This window comes from Brachyhypopomus gauderio, chromosome 16 (genome assembly GCF_052324685.1).
Source record: "Brachyhypopomus gauderio isolate BG-103 chromosome 16, BGAUD_0.2, whole genome shotgun sequence".
NCBI classification, from domain to species: Eukaryota; Metazoa; Chordata; class Actinopteri; order Gymnotiformes; family Hypopomidae; genus Brachyhypopomus; species Brachyhypopomus gauderio.
This window is the reverse complement of record NC_135226.1, coordinates 5,631,783-5,648,421: the sequence shown is the minus strand read 5'-3', so window position 1 is coordinate 5,648,421 and position 16,639 is coordinate 5,631,783. Positions and strand designations below refer to the sequence as shown.

At 43.4% G+C, this 16,639-nt stretch overlaps 1 protein-coding gene across 4 annotated transcripts in view; it reads right to left on the bottom strand.

Moving 5' to 3' along the window:
* Nucleotides 1–16,639, bottom strand: part of LOC143478186 (LINE-1 reverse transcriptase homolog) — a 37,646-nt gene that overhangs the window by 16,508 nt on the left and 4,499 nt on the right. For all 4 annotated transcript variants that reach the window (XM_076977148.1, XM_076977147.1, XM_076977150.1 and 1 more), the window contains exon 2: nucleotides 7,057–7,260. In XM_076977148.1, the coding sequence (XP_076833263.1) occupies nucleotides 7,057–7,081 (25 nt within the window). In that variant the 5' untranslated portion in view covers nucleotides 7,082–7,260. The remainder of the gene's footprint in view (nucleotides 1–7,056; nucleotides 7,261–16,639) is intronic.

Below are 16,639 nucleotides of genomic sequence, written 5' to 3'. Positions count from 1 at the left end.
TTAACTGAATAAACCAGGTATCACCAAATGGCGGACCGCGGTCCGGATCCGGACCCGAACGCCGTCCTGTCCGGACCCAATCACATTCCTGATTAACTGGATACGGACCCAAATGCCAAAAAATTTTAACGGGAGACTATATTTAAAAACGGAGAATTTATTTTCAGACGAGTGTTACGTTCACCACCCATTTGAGTGTTACGTTCAACCCCCCCCCCCCCCCCCGCTCAACAACTTTCGTTCGCCACCGCAAACCCGGACCTAAGGTCTGAGCTATCTGCCAAAAATGCCAAAATTAATTGATTACCCCTGGAATAAACCATTAAACACGAGTAGCCTACATTTTATTGAGCATATTTTTTTTCTTCAAGTATCAAAGTAGAACAGCTTCCTCAAGCAGTCATTGATGCATTTTGGAAACAGGAGATGAGCCCCTGGTCTAATGCACCTGTGACGCTGGGAGGCGGCAGACAGACGAGACACAGATCCTCTGGTTCACTCACGGTCACTGTTTATTTCGACCACAGATCTTGCGCAATAGCGCACGTAGAACACTCAGACACGGTAACGTGTAAACATTAGACAACGACGAGCACAGCACTGCGCGAGCGCACATTAAATAGACAAACCACACTAGCCCCACGTGATTACGAGACGAGTCACAGGTGAGACAGATTATCACACGACATAGCCATAACCACGGAAATCCACAGACGCAGACAATGCACGTGAACAACATAAACACACGCCCAAAAGGGAGGGGCCGGGGTCCTCAACGTGACAGACGCCCCCTCCAAGGGCACTACCCGTCCCGGGGTGCCAACAGGACCGAGTGCCCCAAACCCACGACGATGGGCGGATCCGACGCGCTCAGTCCTGCGTCTGGGAGGTGACTGCCCTTGGCGAAGCGTCAGTCACGAATTGCCTAGCACACCCTCCCTGGGAAGACCAGGGAAAAGACGTTAGACACATTTAACGGGACGTTTACAAACACACAAACAGGAACATTAACACACAGAGGCACGAAAGGGAAAAGGAGATTAGGCAGACATACAGGAATACATACGAACACAGGGACAGACACACATGTAACAGGCGCCAAGCTACGCGCCAGGAGGAGGGCAATCAGGGGAGAGAGACCGGGAGCTGCTGGTGCTGCAGCGGGCGGTCCTCCTCCAGCCCTCGCTGCGAATCCCCCACCGGGTGCAGCGCGACTGGCGGACGCGCCGGGTGCAGCGCCGCTGGACTCTCCCCTCGGTGGGCCGTATAGAAGACCCCCTTCACCTCGCGACCACCCTCTGGAGCCGACAGTGTGGGCGTCCTCATCGACCTCCATCGCTTCACTGCCCCGACTCCAGCTCATGGGCTGCTCCGGGCTGTCACCCCGGGAGTAGTCCATATTGCTCTCCCCAGAGCGGTCGGGGAATGGGACCACATCTGGACTCCTCCTCCCCTTCACAGTCCCGCTGGAGAGCTCCGAGGGGGGCAGACTCTCATCCTCTGTATAGGACCCTTCCTCCTCCGTGTAGGATTCTTCCTCCTCCTCCTCCCCACCGTAGTCCATGGAGGGAGAGGAACACACGGACGGAGGGTAGTCCTCCTCCCTCCCACCGTAGTCCACGGTAGGGGCAGAGCACACTGACGGAGGGTAGTCCTCCTCTTCCCCACTGTAGTCGACGGTAGGAGCGGAGCACACCGACCGAGGGTACTCTTCCTCTTCCCCACCGTAGTCTACGGTAGGGGCGGAGCACACTGGCGGAGGATACTCGTCTTCCTCCTCCTCTCCCCCACCGTAGTCTACGGTGAGGGCGGAGTATACGGACGGCGGATGGTCTTCCTCCTCCTCCTCCTCCCCTTCCTTGGGCGAGTCCTCCTCCCCAAATTCATTCTCGGGGGTCGTCGCCGTCGAGTACAGCTCGAAGGCACCCACCCTCAGAGGCGAGAAGGAGATGGGTGTCGCTCCCTCCAGATCCGTACCGCTCCCTGGCGGAATTCTTCCGCCATTTCGGGATCGGAGGACTCCCGAGCTGCGCACAGCATGTAAGCGCTTACTGGATCTTGTTTCAGCTGCTCGGGAGTCGGCGTGGTGGTGTTGCGCTGGGCAGGTGAAGAGGCATGGCGTCGCTTGCTAGGGCGCTGGCCCTTCTTTGGCCGAGTAGCATAGTCTGGCATTCTTGGGGTGTCTCAGACAGCTCATCGTTCTGTGACGCTGGGAGGCGGCAGAAGGACGAGACACAGATCCGCTGGTTCACTCACGGTCACTGTTTATTTCGACCACAGATCTTGCGCAATAGCGCATGTAGAACACTCAAACAGACACGGTAACGTGTAAACATTAGACAACGACGAGCACAGGACACTGCGCGAGCGCACATTAAATAGACAAACCACACTAGCCCCACGTGATTACGAGACGAGTCACAGGTGAGACAGATTATCACACGACATAGCCATAACCACGGAAATCCAGACGCAGATAATGCACGTGGACAACATAAACACACGCCCAAAAGGGAGGGGCCGGGGTCCTCAACGTGACAGCACCCTCTGTATTAAGAAACCCTATCTCAAAAACTGACTTTTAGTCATTACTTGGGTAGCACGCATATGAGCCATTTTAATATAGATTAATTTCAAGATTTCAGTGATATATATATAGTATATAATCAGTGGGGAACCGTCGTCAGGACCCTCTATGCCCTCTCAGGGCCTAAAATATTTTTAAAACAAATATATATAATATAATTTATCCAATTATATTTTATCTACTTACAGTTTGACAATCGACATTTAAACAATTACAAAAAAATAAGCAAATAAATTATTCAACCGTGTCTATTCAATCTGTGTTGGAAGGTGAGGGGTTAAGTGGAAGCCTGTGAGCCTGTGTCTACCCCCATCAGGACTGTGAGGCCCGCTGTTCGTTTACAGCTGTAGTAGTAGTAGCAGCTGTAGTAAAATTCAACATTTAAAGCCCAAGATATTCCTAAAAACATGAAATACTACATGTTAATACTAAAATAGTACATTCTAAAATTACATTTTGGAATCATATTTATATTATTCAGAGTCACACTACATAGCTGATACTTTTATTTTTGTTTTGACTCATTGCATGTCATATAACTGAATCTTCCGTTTTTAGCACTGGCACATTCAAACTTTCCAGAAGACATACTTATTTAGGTTATTTTCAAGTCTGTGTATATCCAGGGTATATACAGAGATTCTTAAGTTGAATTTAATACCTTTTTAATATCTTTTTAATACCTACAAAATATTTTTTAATACCAGCATGACTTAAAGCGGCGACTGAAGTGGCCTCTCGGTTGTTGCTAACCACTGGCCTAAGCCAGTCTTTAAACAGGCATGAAAATGGGGGTTATGACAGGTGACAGCACGGGGATACAGCAATTACCATTACGCAAGGGCGTAGGAGCAGGTTTGACATGGGGGGAACGACACATATTTGCTATCAAATCAAAGCCCACACTATCCTCTAAAATATTAATATAAACTGATTCCACTGTAGGTAAGGTAGTTAATCACTGTATGTATAGTGACCATGGACGTAATTTGGGGGGGGGCATTTCCCCCCCACTTTTTCAAAAGTCCCCCCCAGTTTTTACGGTTAAAACCAAATATTGAAATAGCGACGATCCATGTCCCCCCCACTTTTTATTACAAAATTATGTCCATGATAGTAACATAGAACATTTGTGGAATTACGGTAAATTGCATATAAATAAATAAACAAAATACAACATTTTCTGTACTTATGTTTATTATTAGATAAGTCCAAATTAAAGGACACTTTATAAACTAAACAAGATACTCAATAATACATGATACTGTTGTCCACAAACTTTAAATAAATTATGCATGCAATGTATGGATTATATTCAGATATAACCAAAAAACTTATCTCTGCCTCAGAGGATGAAACATGGACTACTAAAAGCAACCAGAGCTTCCACTTGCCCAAATAATCCATGTACCTCTGAAGGCAAAGCGCAAATGATCTCTGCAGCTTCTGCATTGTTACTGTATCTTTGTACCAGTACTCTCCTAATAAGGTGATGTATAATATTTAAAATAATATAACAACAGATTTGATGATGACTATTATTATGATTATTATTATTGTCTTAACTTAGTTATACTATTTCCACTCTTTTTTTTTTTACTCATGAGTGTTGTGTCCTGTGATTTAATTTTTTCTTTGGTGGCATGCTGAAATGAAATGACAAAACATTTATATTAAGGTTTCCTGACTAGAGAAAGTAATGTAGAGAGTAATGTAACTTTACGTTTCTGAGAGCTTTCTGACAAGCGTAATATAAACTTTAGCTAACCCAAACCCTCCTAGTCTGTTAACAGCACGTTACAATAAAGATGTTTTATTGTCATATATATGGTCATATGGTTGGCTATTCATTGTTCTTATCACTGACCTCGCGTTTAACGCTGGCGCAAACTACCTGCCGCTGCAGCGAGGCGAGAGCTCGGGTCAGTGACGCTATGAGTGCTGGATATTTCTAAACATCTCAACACAAGCCTTAAGAAAGCGAAAGACCCAGAGAGCGCCTGACAAGTTGCTAACAACAAACACAGCGCGTGAATTGCGAACGCTGCCAAACGCGCTTTTAGAAAAATGGTTTTTAAATAGTTTCCGCTTTTTCTTTGGTTTAATTTTTGGGTGGGACAAATCTACCTGTTTCTGATATTGGGTGGCAGGGCCGGCCCTTCCATTAGGCGATATAGGCAAATGCTAGGGGCGCCGACTGTCCAGGGGGGCGCTCGCGTGAATGCGTTATTTATTTATTTATTTCTATTTATTTATTTATTACAAATGAACAATTCATTAAAAAAACAGCAAAGTCCACATAATCACAACTTAATTGTTTAATAATATTAGTCAAATTAATAATTATAATAGCACACGATACCCATCACCCGCGCAGCCCCCTCCCCCCGCTCGCTCTGCGCACCTCGTTACTGTTTCTCTGTGGGGGAAAAAACAACGCCACAGAGTGAGTGACATCTCTCCGGAAAGATGCCAAAAAGACCGAAGTTCTCTGGTGCCCAGGGGAGAAAAGAGGAGGAAGAAACCAAAGGTAATATAATATGGTGAATTACACTATACTGTATGTTGTACTTGAATGGTGCTTCGTTTTAATATGAGAATGCATGTTGATGTTTTTCCATCTTTGGCGGAGAATTTTTATAAGCAGATCTTACCCACTGACTCATATTGGTTTGCTGGCTCTCCCTTTTAATTTGAAACAAATCGAAAATGCAGCCAATCTGTAGCAGTGGTGTTTTTCTTTGAAACTAGTTCAAAGTTCAGTGAGCTCCAACTTCTGACCCCGCCCAAAGATCTTTTTAATGAATGCGCCAAATTTTTCAAAGTACATATTTGGCACGTTGCGTCACGTCACGTGGTTAATATACTGCCACAATTTTACAATACTGTCATCATACTGCCCAATCCTAGTAGGTGCTTAGCTCAGCAAGTTTTTTAAATAAATATATATTAAAACACACATTTACTCCTCTGTTCCTTTCAGATGCACTTTTGAAATATTTAAATCCTGTTTCTACACATCCTGGGCCACCAGAAGACACATACTCAACCTTATCACCTTCCAGTGAAGCAGCATTACACCATCATATCCCTCCACCTCAGTACACCAATATTTATTTATTATTAATATTTAAAAGTTGTTCTCTGCACTACTTTATCTAAAATAGTTTTAAAATATTTTTTGAGCAATATATTTATGGTTATACTGTAATATTTATAATTCATTTGGTTTTTATTTGTTTCTTTAATTTAGATTTTACTGTTTTACAGTTGTTTTTGTTCTAAAATAAAAAATATATATTTATAAAAACATAAAGCTTTGCAGTGTCTGTGTGAGTGTAAAAACCTGATGATTGATGATGCAGGGGGCGCCAACCAAAATCTCGCCTAGGGCACCACATTGGTCAGGGCCGGCTCTGTTGGGTGGCCAACTATGCCATTGAAATAGCCGATTTCGGCAGTGCTCCGTTTGCTTATTAAGTCAATATGATACTAAAAAAATTATATATATATTGTAGCGTCAGGCCAATGGGGGGTGCCAGAGGGTGACACCATTACCCATGAGCCCTTGCGGCCCCGGCCCTGTTATGTTTAATTATGCGATGTTTATGTTTGTATAGTGTTTTTAATGATTATTTATTGTGTGTTGTTAGTTAAGTCACTCCGGTCCATCCTTTTGTGTACCTGTGCATTATCTTAGTTTCCCCTCCATGTATGTGTAACGTTGCCGTCGTCATGACCTCCCCCTGTGTTTCATGTGCAAGGCGTACCTCATTTAGGCCTCGAGTCATACTGATTGTGCCTGTGAGTGCCAGTTTTATTACAAAGAACAATAAAACTTCTGTTCTGTTTGGAGAATTGACTTCTCTGTTTAAATCTTGGGTCGTCAAGCCAGACGTCAGTAAACTTGCACTTTCCAAGAGTTCTACTAACCGGTTTGGCGGCAAACCAGCCGGTATTTAGGTGACTGGCGCGTGCGTGAACAAACATCAGGTTACGCCACGTCAAATCACTGCTAGCAACATATAAATAAATCTAATTTAAGGAGTTTTAGGAGAAAGGCGCTTAACACAAATTCAAAAACGTCTAGGCATTTGGATGAGCGTTCGAAAATTTAATACCTCGTCCGATGAAGTTTAATACTTTTTAATACTTTTTAATGGCCTTAATTTTGGCAAGCTGAATTTACTACCTTTTAATACTTTTTACAACCCCGCGGACACCTATCCCGACAATGTCCTGATATTGTCCTGACAGTGCTCATCAGTCTCACCCAGGTCACCACGATGCTGGTAGATCATGGAAACCCCAGTTAACATGTTGCACTTTTCAACTGTTGAACTAAGCAATGTATGAAAGACAGACTCTGTCTTTACCATAATGACCACCCAAACACGCTAAAGCCATCACAGTGAAACAGAAACAGAACCAAACCATGGGATGAAGCATAAGAATATACCTGCACTTACTTAGACAGGGAGAACCAGTCCACATCAGCTAACGTGAAGAGACTGGATAGCCATGATGCAAATGTCCATTTAAATGTTGAGATTTTATCACAGTGTTATGTGACTAGGGTGAAAGAGAAACTGTGCTTATCATCACACAGACTCACTGGTTCAGATGATCCACCTTTCCTATATGTTAACTGAAGCTCCTCCCAGTTTGTTTACCTGTAAACAAAAGATGCTGAGGTAAAATTGGAAGGCAGCAGTCAAAAGGCACAAGACATATTCACATAACTAGTGTTCAATGTATGATTCCTGCTCTGTGTTAGTTTAACTTAATCTTATTCTAACAATAAAATTGTAGTACTCATTATATGTAGCTCAACCGCCACACCAACTCGCAATTAGTATGAATCATAGCAATGATAATATCAGGTGGCTCAACCAGTGGGACAGAATAGACAAACGAACACGGATACATACACACAGGCATACACACGAATATAGGAGAAGGAGAGACACGCTACAGCAAACTAAACCTACCGGGGAACACAAACTGATGGGGAGTGAAACGAGAGGAGAGGCACATGGGGATCAGGGAGGTGAACAATATATATATAAGGAGAAGCGTGTGAAAGGAACTAAATGATAAAACAAAGAGAAACGAGAACTAAAACAGGGAAGACTGAGATTACAACATTGCTCTTACTCTGTAGCCTCACTTTGCCCAATCTACCACCTTCATTATTTGCTTTGTGTTGATGGCACAAGTTCTTCAAAATGGCAGAATAAGCAAGAATCCCTTTACACATGTTGGATGTGAGGTCAGAACAACAGAAAGAGGCACTATAAAGTAGAGGTTTGCGTGGTACTGCTTTTTAAAACCCGCTCCTGCTTGTTTTAGTCCCGTTACCCGCCCGCTCCCGCCAAAAAAATCGCTTGTTTTAATCCCGCACCCGCCCGCCACATACACATTTCTGTCGGCCCCCGCCCGCAATCCTAATATGAATTGAATTAATTAAATTTAGTACTTGAAATTTTCTTATGTATTTATTAAAACAGCAATAGCGATGGATCGCGCTGTCCCATTTCTTACCACAGTCCAAACACATGCCATCAGGTGAATTGGAGATGCTGAAATTGTCACATCAGTGTGTGTGTCAGTCCTTCGCTTTGGTATTTATCAGTAGTATCTTGAGGTTTTGTTGCTTGTATTAACTATTAACTTGAAACTGCTTCATTTTTTGTTTGCAGCGCTCCTTGAGTGCCAGTTGTGTGTCTGTTATACTCATGAAGTTCGTTCTTTTGAGTTATTGTCAGTGCTGAATGCATTGATCAAAGTTTAAGCTTTGATTTAAGCCTATGATTGATTTAAAATTTGTACCAGTATAGTATGACTTCCATACATCAGACTTGCCTGTAGTTGGCTTAATTGTGGTGTATTCGCCTGTTTTAATTGAATTTTCCACAGCTGAAACTGGTTGACCGTCTACAGTCTCTGCCATTTCTGTATGAAATGTTCACGTGATCAGTTGCTTAGCCAATATTTTGAATTAGTTTATTGCTTACTTACTGAATGATTAGTTGTTTTCGTCTCATTGCATTATTATTATAATTTTCTAGACTGTTTATTAATTTGCTGGATTTTTCTACATGTATATGTGGTCTCACTCCCGCATCGACTGGACTAATTTAAAAAGTAATTAGTTATAGTTACTCACTACTTGTTAAAAAAAGTAACTGAGTTAGTAACTGAATTACTCTATAATAAAAGTAACTCGTTACCAGGGAAAGTAACTATTTGCATTACAGTTAAAAAAGTTAAATGCCAATGAATAAGGATTTTTTGAAAAAGCAGTTTTCACAGTCAGTTGAAATGAGTAGATCAGAAAGGTGTTTAACTTTTGATATTTATTGCACATCAAAAGACCCGTGCAGGATAACATCCTTTAAAATCCAAAATCTTTGTAAACAAAATCAAATACCCAGTCTGGTAGACATTCAGGAGCTTCAAGTATTTTCTTCAAATACTTCAAATGTTTATATCGCAACCTTGAAAATGCTAATTTTTCTTCGGCTTGCTCCTGACTCGCCATTTCTGCCTCTTCTCCGTTTGTGTCGTGTGTCACTGGTGTGCTTCGGCACGCATGTAAAAACACTGGCTTTGATTGGCTACCATAACGCTGCCTTAGCCAATCGCTTACTGACTTGTTAAGTTAAACAGGTGTTACACCGAGAACTGTGGCCTATCGAGATCTGTTACTCCTCACTAACCTGGGCAGGGGTTAGGGTTGCCACCTGTCCCGGTTTTCCCGGGACTGTCCCGGTTTCCCAGGCTGTCCCGGTTTGTCCCGGTTTTCCTTCTTTTTAATATTCGGTCCCGGCAAAAAAAAATTCAGTTAATGTCGTGGTTTTCACTAAGTTAGTTCAAACGACTATTTAGACTGTTTCTGCACACTTTAAATCCGTCTTTTTTTCTCGCTGTGTCCATTTTACACCCCCCCCCCCCCCCCCCCCCCGGTAACATTTTACGTTACTTGCTTCATGATCTGGTGAAGTATTTGATCATGGTTACCTAATAGTTGTCCTTGGTTTATGACTACAGCTTTTAATGCTGCAGCGTCACATGAATCGGCTGGGTTCATTTTAGGCTGATTCGTTCTGTAACGCAGGGCGTACAGATCGGTACACACTGCGTAAGAAAATGAAGGGGAACGTGAACCCAAATGCCGTATGAAACCAATAGGGTAAAATAAGCTTATCACTAAAGCAGTGTGAGCGTAACACTCACACGAGAAAGCATTAAATGCAACAGAGAAACCAATCTGCATGCACATAAAACACACACACACATGCAGAAGCAAAACAAAACTTAAAAGGACGCAGAAAACTCAACGCGTAAAAAAGAAAACACGACCGTAGCACTCGGGGAAAAGTCCAACAGAAAACAACGTGGAATAGTCAACACGTGAAAAACGGCACTCAACCGTCTAGGCACGGGAGGAAAATAACAAAGGCAACAGAAAGAACGCGGAACAAATACAACGCGTGAAAACGAAACTAAGGACGTCAGGGGAAGACTGAGAGCAGGCAAACGCCGCGACAAAACAAAACACTTCCCAAAATAAAAGATAAACTGATAGGAAGTAAAAAGCTAGAGGAAAACTTGAGGGAGGCCAGTAAGTGGCGCAGGAGATAAACACTCGAATAAGTAATAGTAAAAAAGCAGAGAAGAGAGAGAGAGAGTGAGAGAACAAGGGACCAGAGAAAAGGCTGAGAACGCAATGGGACGAGACCAAAATGAATCAACAGTGATCCGCTTTACCAAGCTTACTTAAGAAGCCCTAGAAATGGCTGAAACGGATCACTGCTGATTGCGCCCAGCTAGTCTAGGACTGACTCGGGTGCCTCTTGTGGAGGTAGAAGGTGTGGCATCCGAGCCAGTCCTGACACACACATGTCGTTTTGACGGTTTCCTTGAACTGCTTGTTCTTCAGGGGTGAGGAGCTCAGTGTTGGGAAAGGTCGTTCCCAAAATTTCAGTGGTGTGTGGAACTCCATTTGAGACATTGCAGAATTCTAAACCCTTGGGACAAAAAGCTTCAGCATCTGGATTTAGATTTTGAACCTGCTCTTTTCCTGTGATTGGACATGTCTTTGTCTGAATTAAAATGCAATCTCTTGGAGGAATTTGTTGAATAACAAAATCTTCCTCATTTGTATCACCATCTACAGACTCACAAATTTCTTCCTCCGCCAAACATTCTGAGACATCAGCATCCATTTGAGTAGCGGGTGATTCGACCTCAGCTACTTCAACATTTTTGTTAGTCTCTGGCACAGGAGTCAGGAATCCACAAGGCAATAAAAAATAGGCAGATGCTATTTGCACCCGGGTATATGCAGCAGTGTGTGCTATTTGCACCCGGGTATATGCAGCAGTGTGTGAAAAGAGAGAAGCGCAAAAAAAAAAATTATGAACGTAAAATGCGAGACACAAAGAAAAGCAGTGACGCGCAAAGAAAAGAAAGAAACGCAAAAGAGGGAAAGTATTGCAGAAACAAATTAGGAACGTAAAATGCAAAATGCTAATCTTATATTTGCGATATTATTTTTTTTTCGTCACCATTAAAGACCCTAATTTGACTCCATACTTTGATAGAATTATCATGAACAAACCAGAGAAGACGCCATCGACCAAGAGGAGCCGTGCCGAAGCTTCCCCGGGAGCGGCTTCCCCACACACCTGTAACACGGCGGATATTCTGGAGTCTATTAACACCAAACTGTCCAGGTTCGACGCGCGCCTGGCGCTGGTGGAAATTCTCCACCAAGAGTTTCAGGCCTTGCGAGAGTCGGTGGAGTTCAGCCAGCAGCAAGTTGAGGCACTCGCTGCAGAAAACACGGTTCTTAGAGAGTCGGTGAAATCGCTCACCGAGGGAATGACCCGACTCTCGGAAGAAAACAAAAAAAATCAAAGAAACGGTCATCGATCTCCAGTCCCGCAGTATGAGAGACAACTTAATATTTGCAGGTATTCCGGAGAAGGCAGACGAAGACCCCAAGACCACGGTAAAAGCATTTATGCAAAACCACCTGAAAATCTCAGAGTCCAACGTCAAAACCATCAGTTTTCACCGCGTTCACCGCCTGGGAGGGAAACGGCCGGATGCGCGGAGACCCAGACCGATCGTGGCCAAGTTTGAACATTACAAGCATAAAGAACTGCTGAAGAGCCGCGGCCGGGAGCTGAAAGGAACGGACTTTAGTATCAACGATCAGTTCCCCAAAGAAATCCTGGAGCGACGCAAAGTCTTGTTCCCCATCCGCAAGAGCTTCATTCAAGCAGGTTCCCGAGCTGTAATCTCAGTGGACAAACTCTACAAACACTCAAACATCCAACACTCTACATCCAACACTCAAACAAGTAGTCTTAACATGAATTCACTCACGGACGTAATTTTGGGGGGGGGGACGGGGGGGACATGTCCCCCCCACTTTTTCAAAAGCCGGCTTTGGTCCCCCCCAGTTTTTACGGTTAAAACCAAATATTTAAATAGCGACGAATCCATGTCCCCCCCACTTTTGAAATCAAAATTACGTCCATGAATTCACTGAAGTTCGTAACATGGAATGTACGTGGAACTGGTTCGAGGGAAAAGAGATTGAAAATTTTTTATCGGCTAAACGACTTACAAGCAGATATTGTCTTTCTACAGGAAACACATATGTCCAAAACACCTACATACACACTGACCTGTCCTCAGTTTCCACATCTGTACTCTGTACACATCTGTACCTGTTACAACTCAAAACAAAGGGCGGTGGCCATATTAATTAACAAAAGGATAAGCTTTTCCATTAGCAACAATATAACAGATCCAGATGGTAGATACATAATACTTAACCTGTCTCATTCTAAATATGTGTTTATGTATTGCTAACATATAGCCTATGGACCAAATGTTGACGACCCCTCCTTTTTTCACAATATTTTCACTGCACTCTCTGATCACTCTGACACCAAACTAATAATAGGAGGAGACTTCAACTTGGTACTTGATCCAGATATCGACAGGCTCAGTACAGCAGTGAGTCAAAGGAACTGGCAGTCTGCAGACACCCTAAAACAATATATGAACGATTTTGGGCTCTCTGATGCATGGCGTTCACACCACCCCACTCTCCGGGATTACACCTTCTTTTCGGCAGTACACCACTCACATTCTCGTTTAGACAACTTCTTAGTTAGCAATTCTATTATGACAGATGTCAGACACCCATATTCATCCTATCTCCATCAGTGATCTTGCACCGGTCTCTCTCTCTTTGACACAGAAAAGAACCACACCAGCAACTAGGAACTGGAGATTAAATACATCATTACTTAAAGAACAAGAGTTCATTAATTATTTCAAAAAAGAATGGGCAACATATTTAGAATATAACGATCTACCAGGAACCTCACAGTGTGTTCTTTGGGAAGCAGGGAAGGCAGTAATGCAGGGGAAAATAATACCCTACTGCACACATAAGAAAAAGACAGAAAAAACAAAGGTATTAGAATTGGAAGAAAAAATAAAATCTTTAGAAGCTGCCCATGCTGCCTCACCACAAGAACACACACTGAACAAGCTGAGAAAACTCAAACTGGAATTAAATGAAATAATAGATAAAAAGACAATTTTTACTGCAAAGACTGCGTTGGCAAAATTTTGAACATGGCAATAAATCCGGAAAATTCCTTGCTAATCAGTTAAAGCTTAATAAGGAAAAAACAACTCTCTCTTCTATTAAGAACTCAACAGGTAGCATTATTCACGACCCACAACAAATAAATAAAGCTTTTAAAGAGTTTTATGAAGCTTTATATACATCACAGATTAGTCCATCTGATTCAGCTATTGAAGAATTTATTAATAATATAAATCTCCCAAAACTGGAAAACGAACAAGTTGTTGCACTGGAGTCACCACTTGCTCTGCCCGAATTACATGAAGCCCTACAGCAGCTACCAAATAACAAAGCTCCAGGACCAGATGGATTTCCGGTAGAATTCTACAAAGAAATTATGGTCTGTGCTAGAACCAACCTTTTTTAGAATGGTAAATCAAATTCAAAATGATCATGTACTGTCCCCAGACATGAATTCTGCTAACATTAGCGTACTTCTAAAGCCAGGCAAAGACCCTACACTTCCTTCCAGCTATCGCCCCATTTCACTCATAAATGTAGATCTTAAAATTATTTGCAAAGCACTTGCCAGAAGATTAGAGAAAATCACCCCACTTATAATACATCCAGACCAAACAGGTTTTATCAAGGGTAGACAATCGGCCACCAATACACGCAGATTAATAAACATAATGGCATGATAAGGGAATAAAAAATTAAAATTAAAAATGGAAACTTTGTCACATTTCAAGAACTTATATCAGAGTATGGTATAAATAACAGTAGATTTCTTGAATATCAACAATTAAAATGCATCATTCAACAGAGATTTAACCGCAATCAACTGAATTTAGAAATATAAGCATGGGTAACTGAATTTTTAAATCGTCACATCCCCCTCTTTTCTTGGTCCACCTAACCCCAATAATTATCACTTTGCATATTGTTATAATTGTTATACTTGTCATTTGAACTGTACATACAAACAAAGTTGTCCTCCAAAGATGGGGGGGTGGAGGTGGGCCATTTAATAATTTTTTTTTTTTTTTAAGTCTGGCATATTGACTCGGTCATGCAAAAACCTTAATTCAAAAGGACAACTGTACATCTTTTGTTATACACATTCATGTCATTTGTGTGTACTGAAACAACACAAAAATAGAGAACAAAAAGACAAGATTTATTTGTTGTAATTGCATAGTTTGTGCTCTTGTTATTCATGCTCTTTGTTCAGTGTTCTACGTTTCCTGGTCTGTGTTTTCCGTAGCCTGATTTTCTAGTTTGTATGCGTTTACCCCGTGTTTGGTTTAAAGTGTTTGTTCGGTGTTCGTCTTCGGTGTAGTATCGTCATGCCTGTTCGTCTGTCAAACCTGCATGGCTCGCTCGTTATGACCCCTGCCTGTTTGAATGACTGGAATTCCCTGTAATAAATCTCTATTCTCTATCCTCAGCGCTTGTGTCCGCCTCCTCGCTCTGTAGCGCGAGCTACGTTACAGCGACAGACATTATATGAACAACACACCTCATTTCGAGACCAGCACACATACATGCACAATATATGTGCCTCGCTGTGTGGCAAATGCTACTTGTACCCAGGTGCAAATAGACACTCCGTAAATAATAAGTCCCTGTGCTGTGTTCTTTCTGGTCCTCCTGATGTTTTTGGAGTGACAACATACACAGGCGAATTGTCAATTTGCTTCACAACTTTATAGATGTCTTTACTCCATCTGTCACTTAGTTTATGCTTCCCTCGCAATCCTACGTTATGGATAAGGACACTGTCTCCAGGTCCAAGGACAGACTCACAAACCCTCTTATTGTAGTGTACTCTGTTTCTGAAAGCGTTTGCCTCGCTATGCTCAACAGCGAGCTTATAGCTTTCCTTTAGGCTTTCCCTTAACTTCATAACATATTCTGTATGAATTGTAGCAGTTTGTTCTCCAGGAAGGAGTCCAATAGCTAAATCTATTGGTAGGTTGGGTTCTCTGCCTAACATAAGCCGGTACGGGGAAAATCTGGTCGTGACGTTCTTGGTGCAACTGTAAGCGTGGAATAAACGGTTGCACAAAATCACACCACTTTCCCTTATCCACTTCTTGAAGGGTCCCTAGCATGCTAAGAAGAGTCCTGTTCATTTGTTCTACTGGATTTCCTCTCGGATGATAGGGAGTGGTACGGGTCTTTTTAATTCCGAGGAGTTGATACAGCTCTTTTGTAGCTGTTCGGGGAGTCCATAGTCCGAGGCCACTGGGCAAACAAGGAAAATCAGGTGGCTCAACCAGTAGCGGGGTCCCTGATATGTGTACAACATTTCTCACTTAGCCTGATAAAGCGACTTTCTGGCCTGCACAGATTACAACATTGCTCTTGCTCTGTAGCCTCACTTTGCCCAATCTGCCACCTTCCTTATATACTTTGTGTTGATGGCACAAGTTCTTCAAAAGGGCAGAATAAGCAAGAATCCCTTTACACATGTTGGATGTGAGGTCAGAACAACAGAAAGAGGCACTATAAATAATAATAATAGTAATCTTTATTTGTATAGCACCTCCCCTCCTTGAACTGCCACCTTACAGTGGTGGAGGGGTTTGCGTGCTTGAATGATCCTGGGGGCTATGTTGCATGGGGCATTGCGTCCCCTGGTAGGGTCTCCCATGGCAAACAGGTCCTAGGTGACAAGCCAGACTAAGAGCAGTTCACAAAGACCCCCTATGAACGACATCAATAAAAGACCAGTGACGTCGCCTGGTATGGCGCAGCCGGGGCCCCACCCTGGAGCCAGGCCCAGGGTTGGGGCTCGTAAGGGAGCGCCTGGTGGCCGGGCCTTTGCCCACGGGGTCCGGCCGGGCTCAGCCCGAACTGGTGACGTGGGCTCAACCTCCTGTGGGTTCACCACCCACAGAGGCTATCGTAGGGGGCCGGTGCAGTGTGGATTAGGTGGCAGCCGAAGGCGGAGACCTCGGCGGCCTGATCCTTGGACAGGGCAGCTAGCTGTTCGGACATGGAATGTCACCACACTAGGGGGAAAAGAGCCCGAGCTTGTGCGGGAGGCTGAGCGGTACCAGCTAGAGATAGTTGGGCTCACCGCTACGCACAGCATGGGCTCTGGAACCCAGCTCCTTGAGAGGGGCTGGACTCTTCATTTCTTTGGAGTTGCTCATGGTGAATGGCGGCGGGCTGGGGTGGGCATTCTCATAGCTCCCCAGCTTAGTCGTTATGTGTTGGAGTTCACCCCGGTGAACGAGAGGGTTGCCTGTCTTCGCCTTCGGGTTGGGAGCAGGGCTCTGGCTGTTGTTTGTGCCTATGGACCAAATAGCAGCACAGAGTATTCAGCCTTCTTGGAGTCCCTGGGAGGGGTACTGAAAAGTGTTCCAATGAGGGACTCCATTGTTCTACTGGGGGACTTCAACGCCCACGTGGGCAATGAC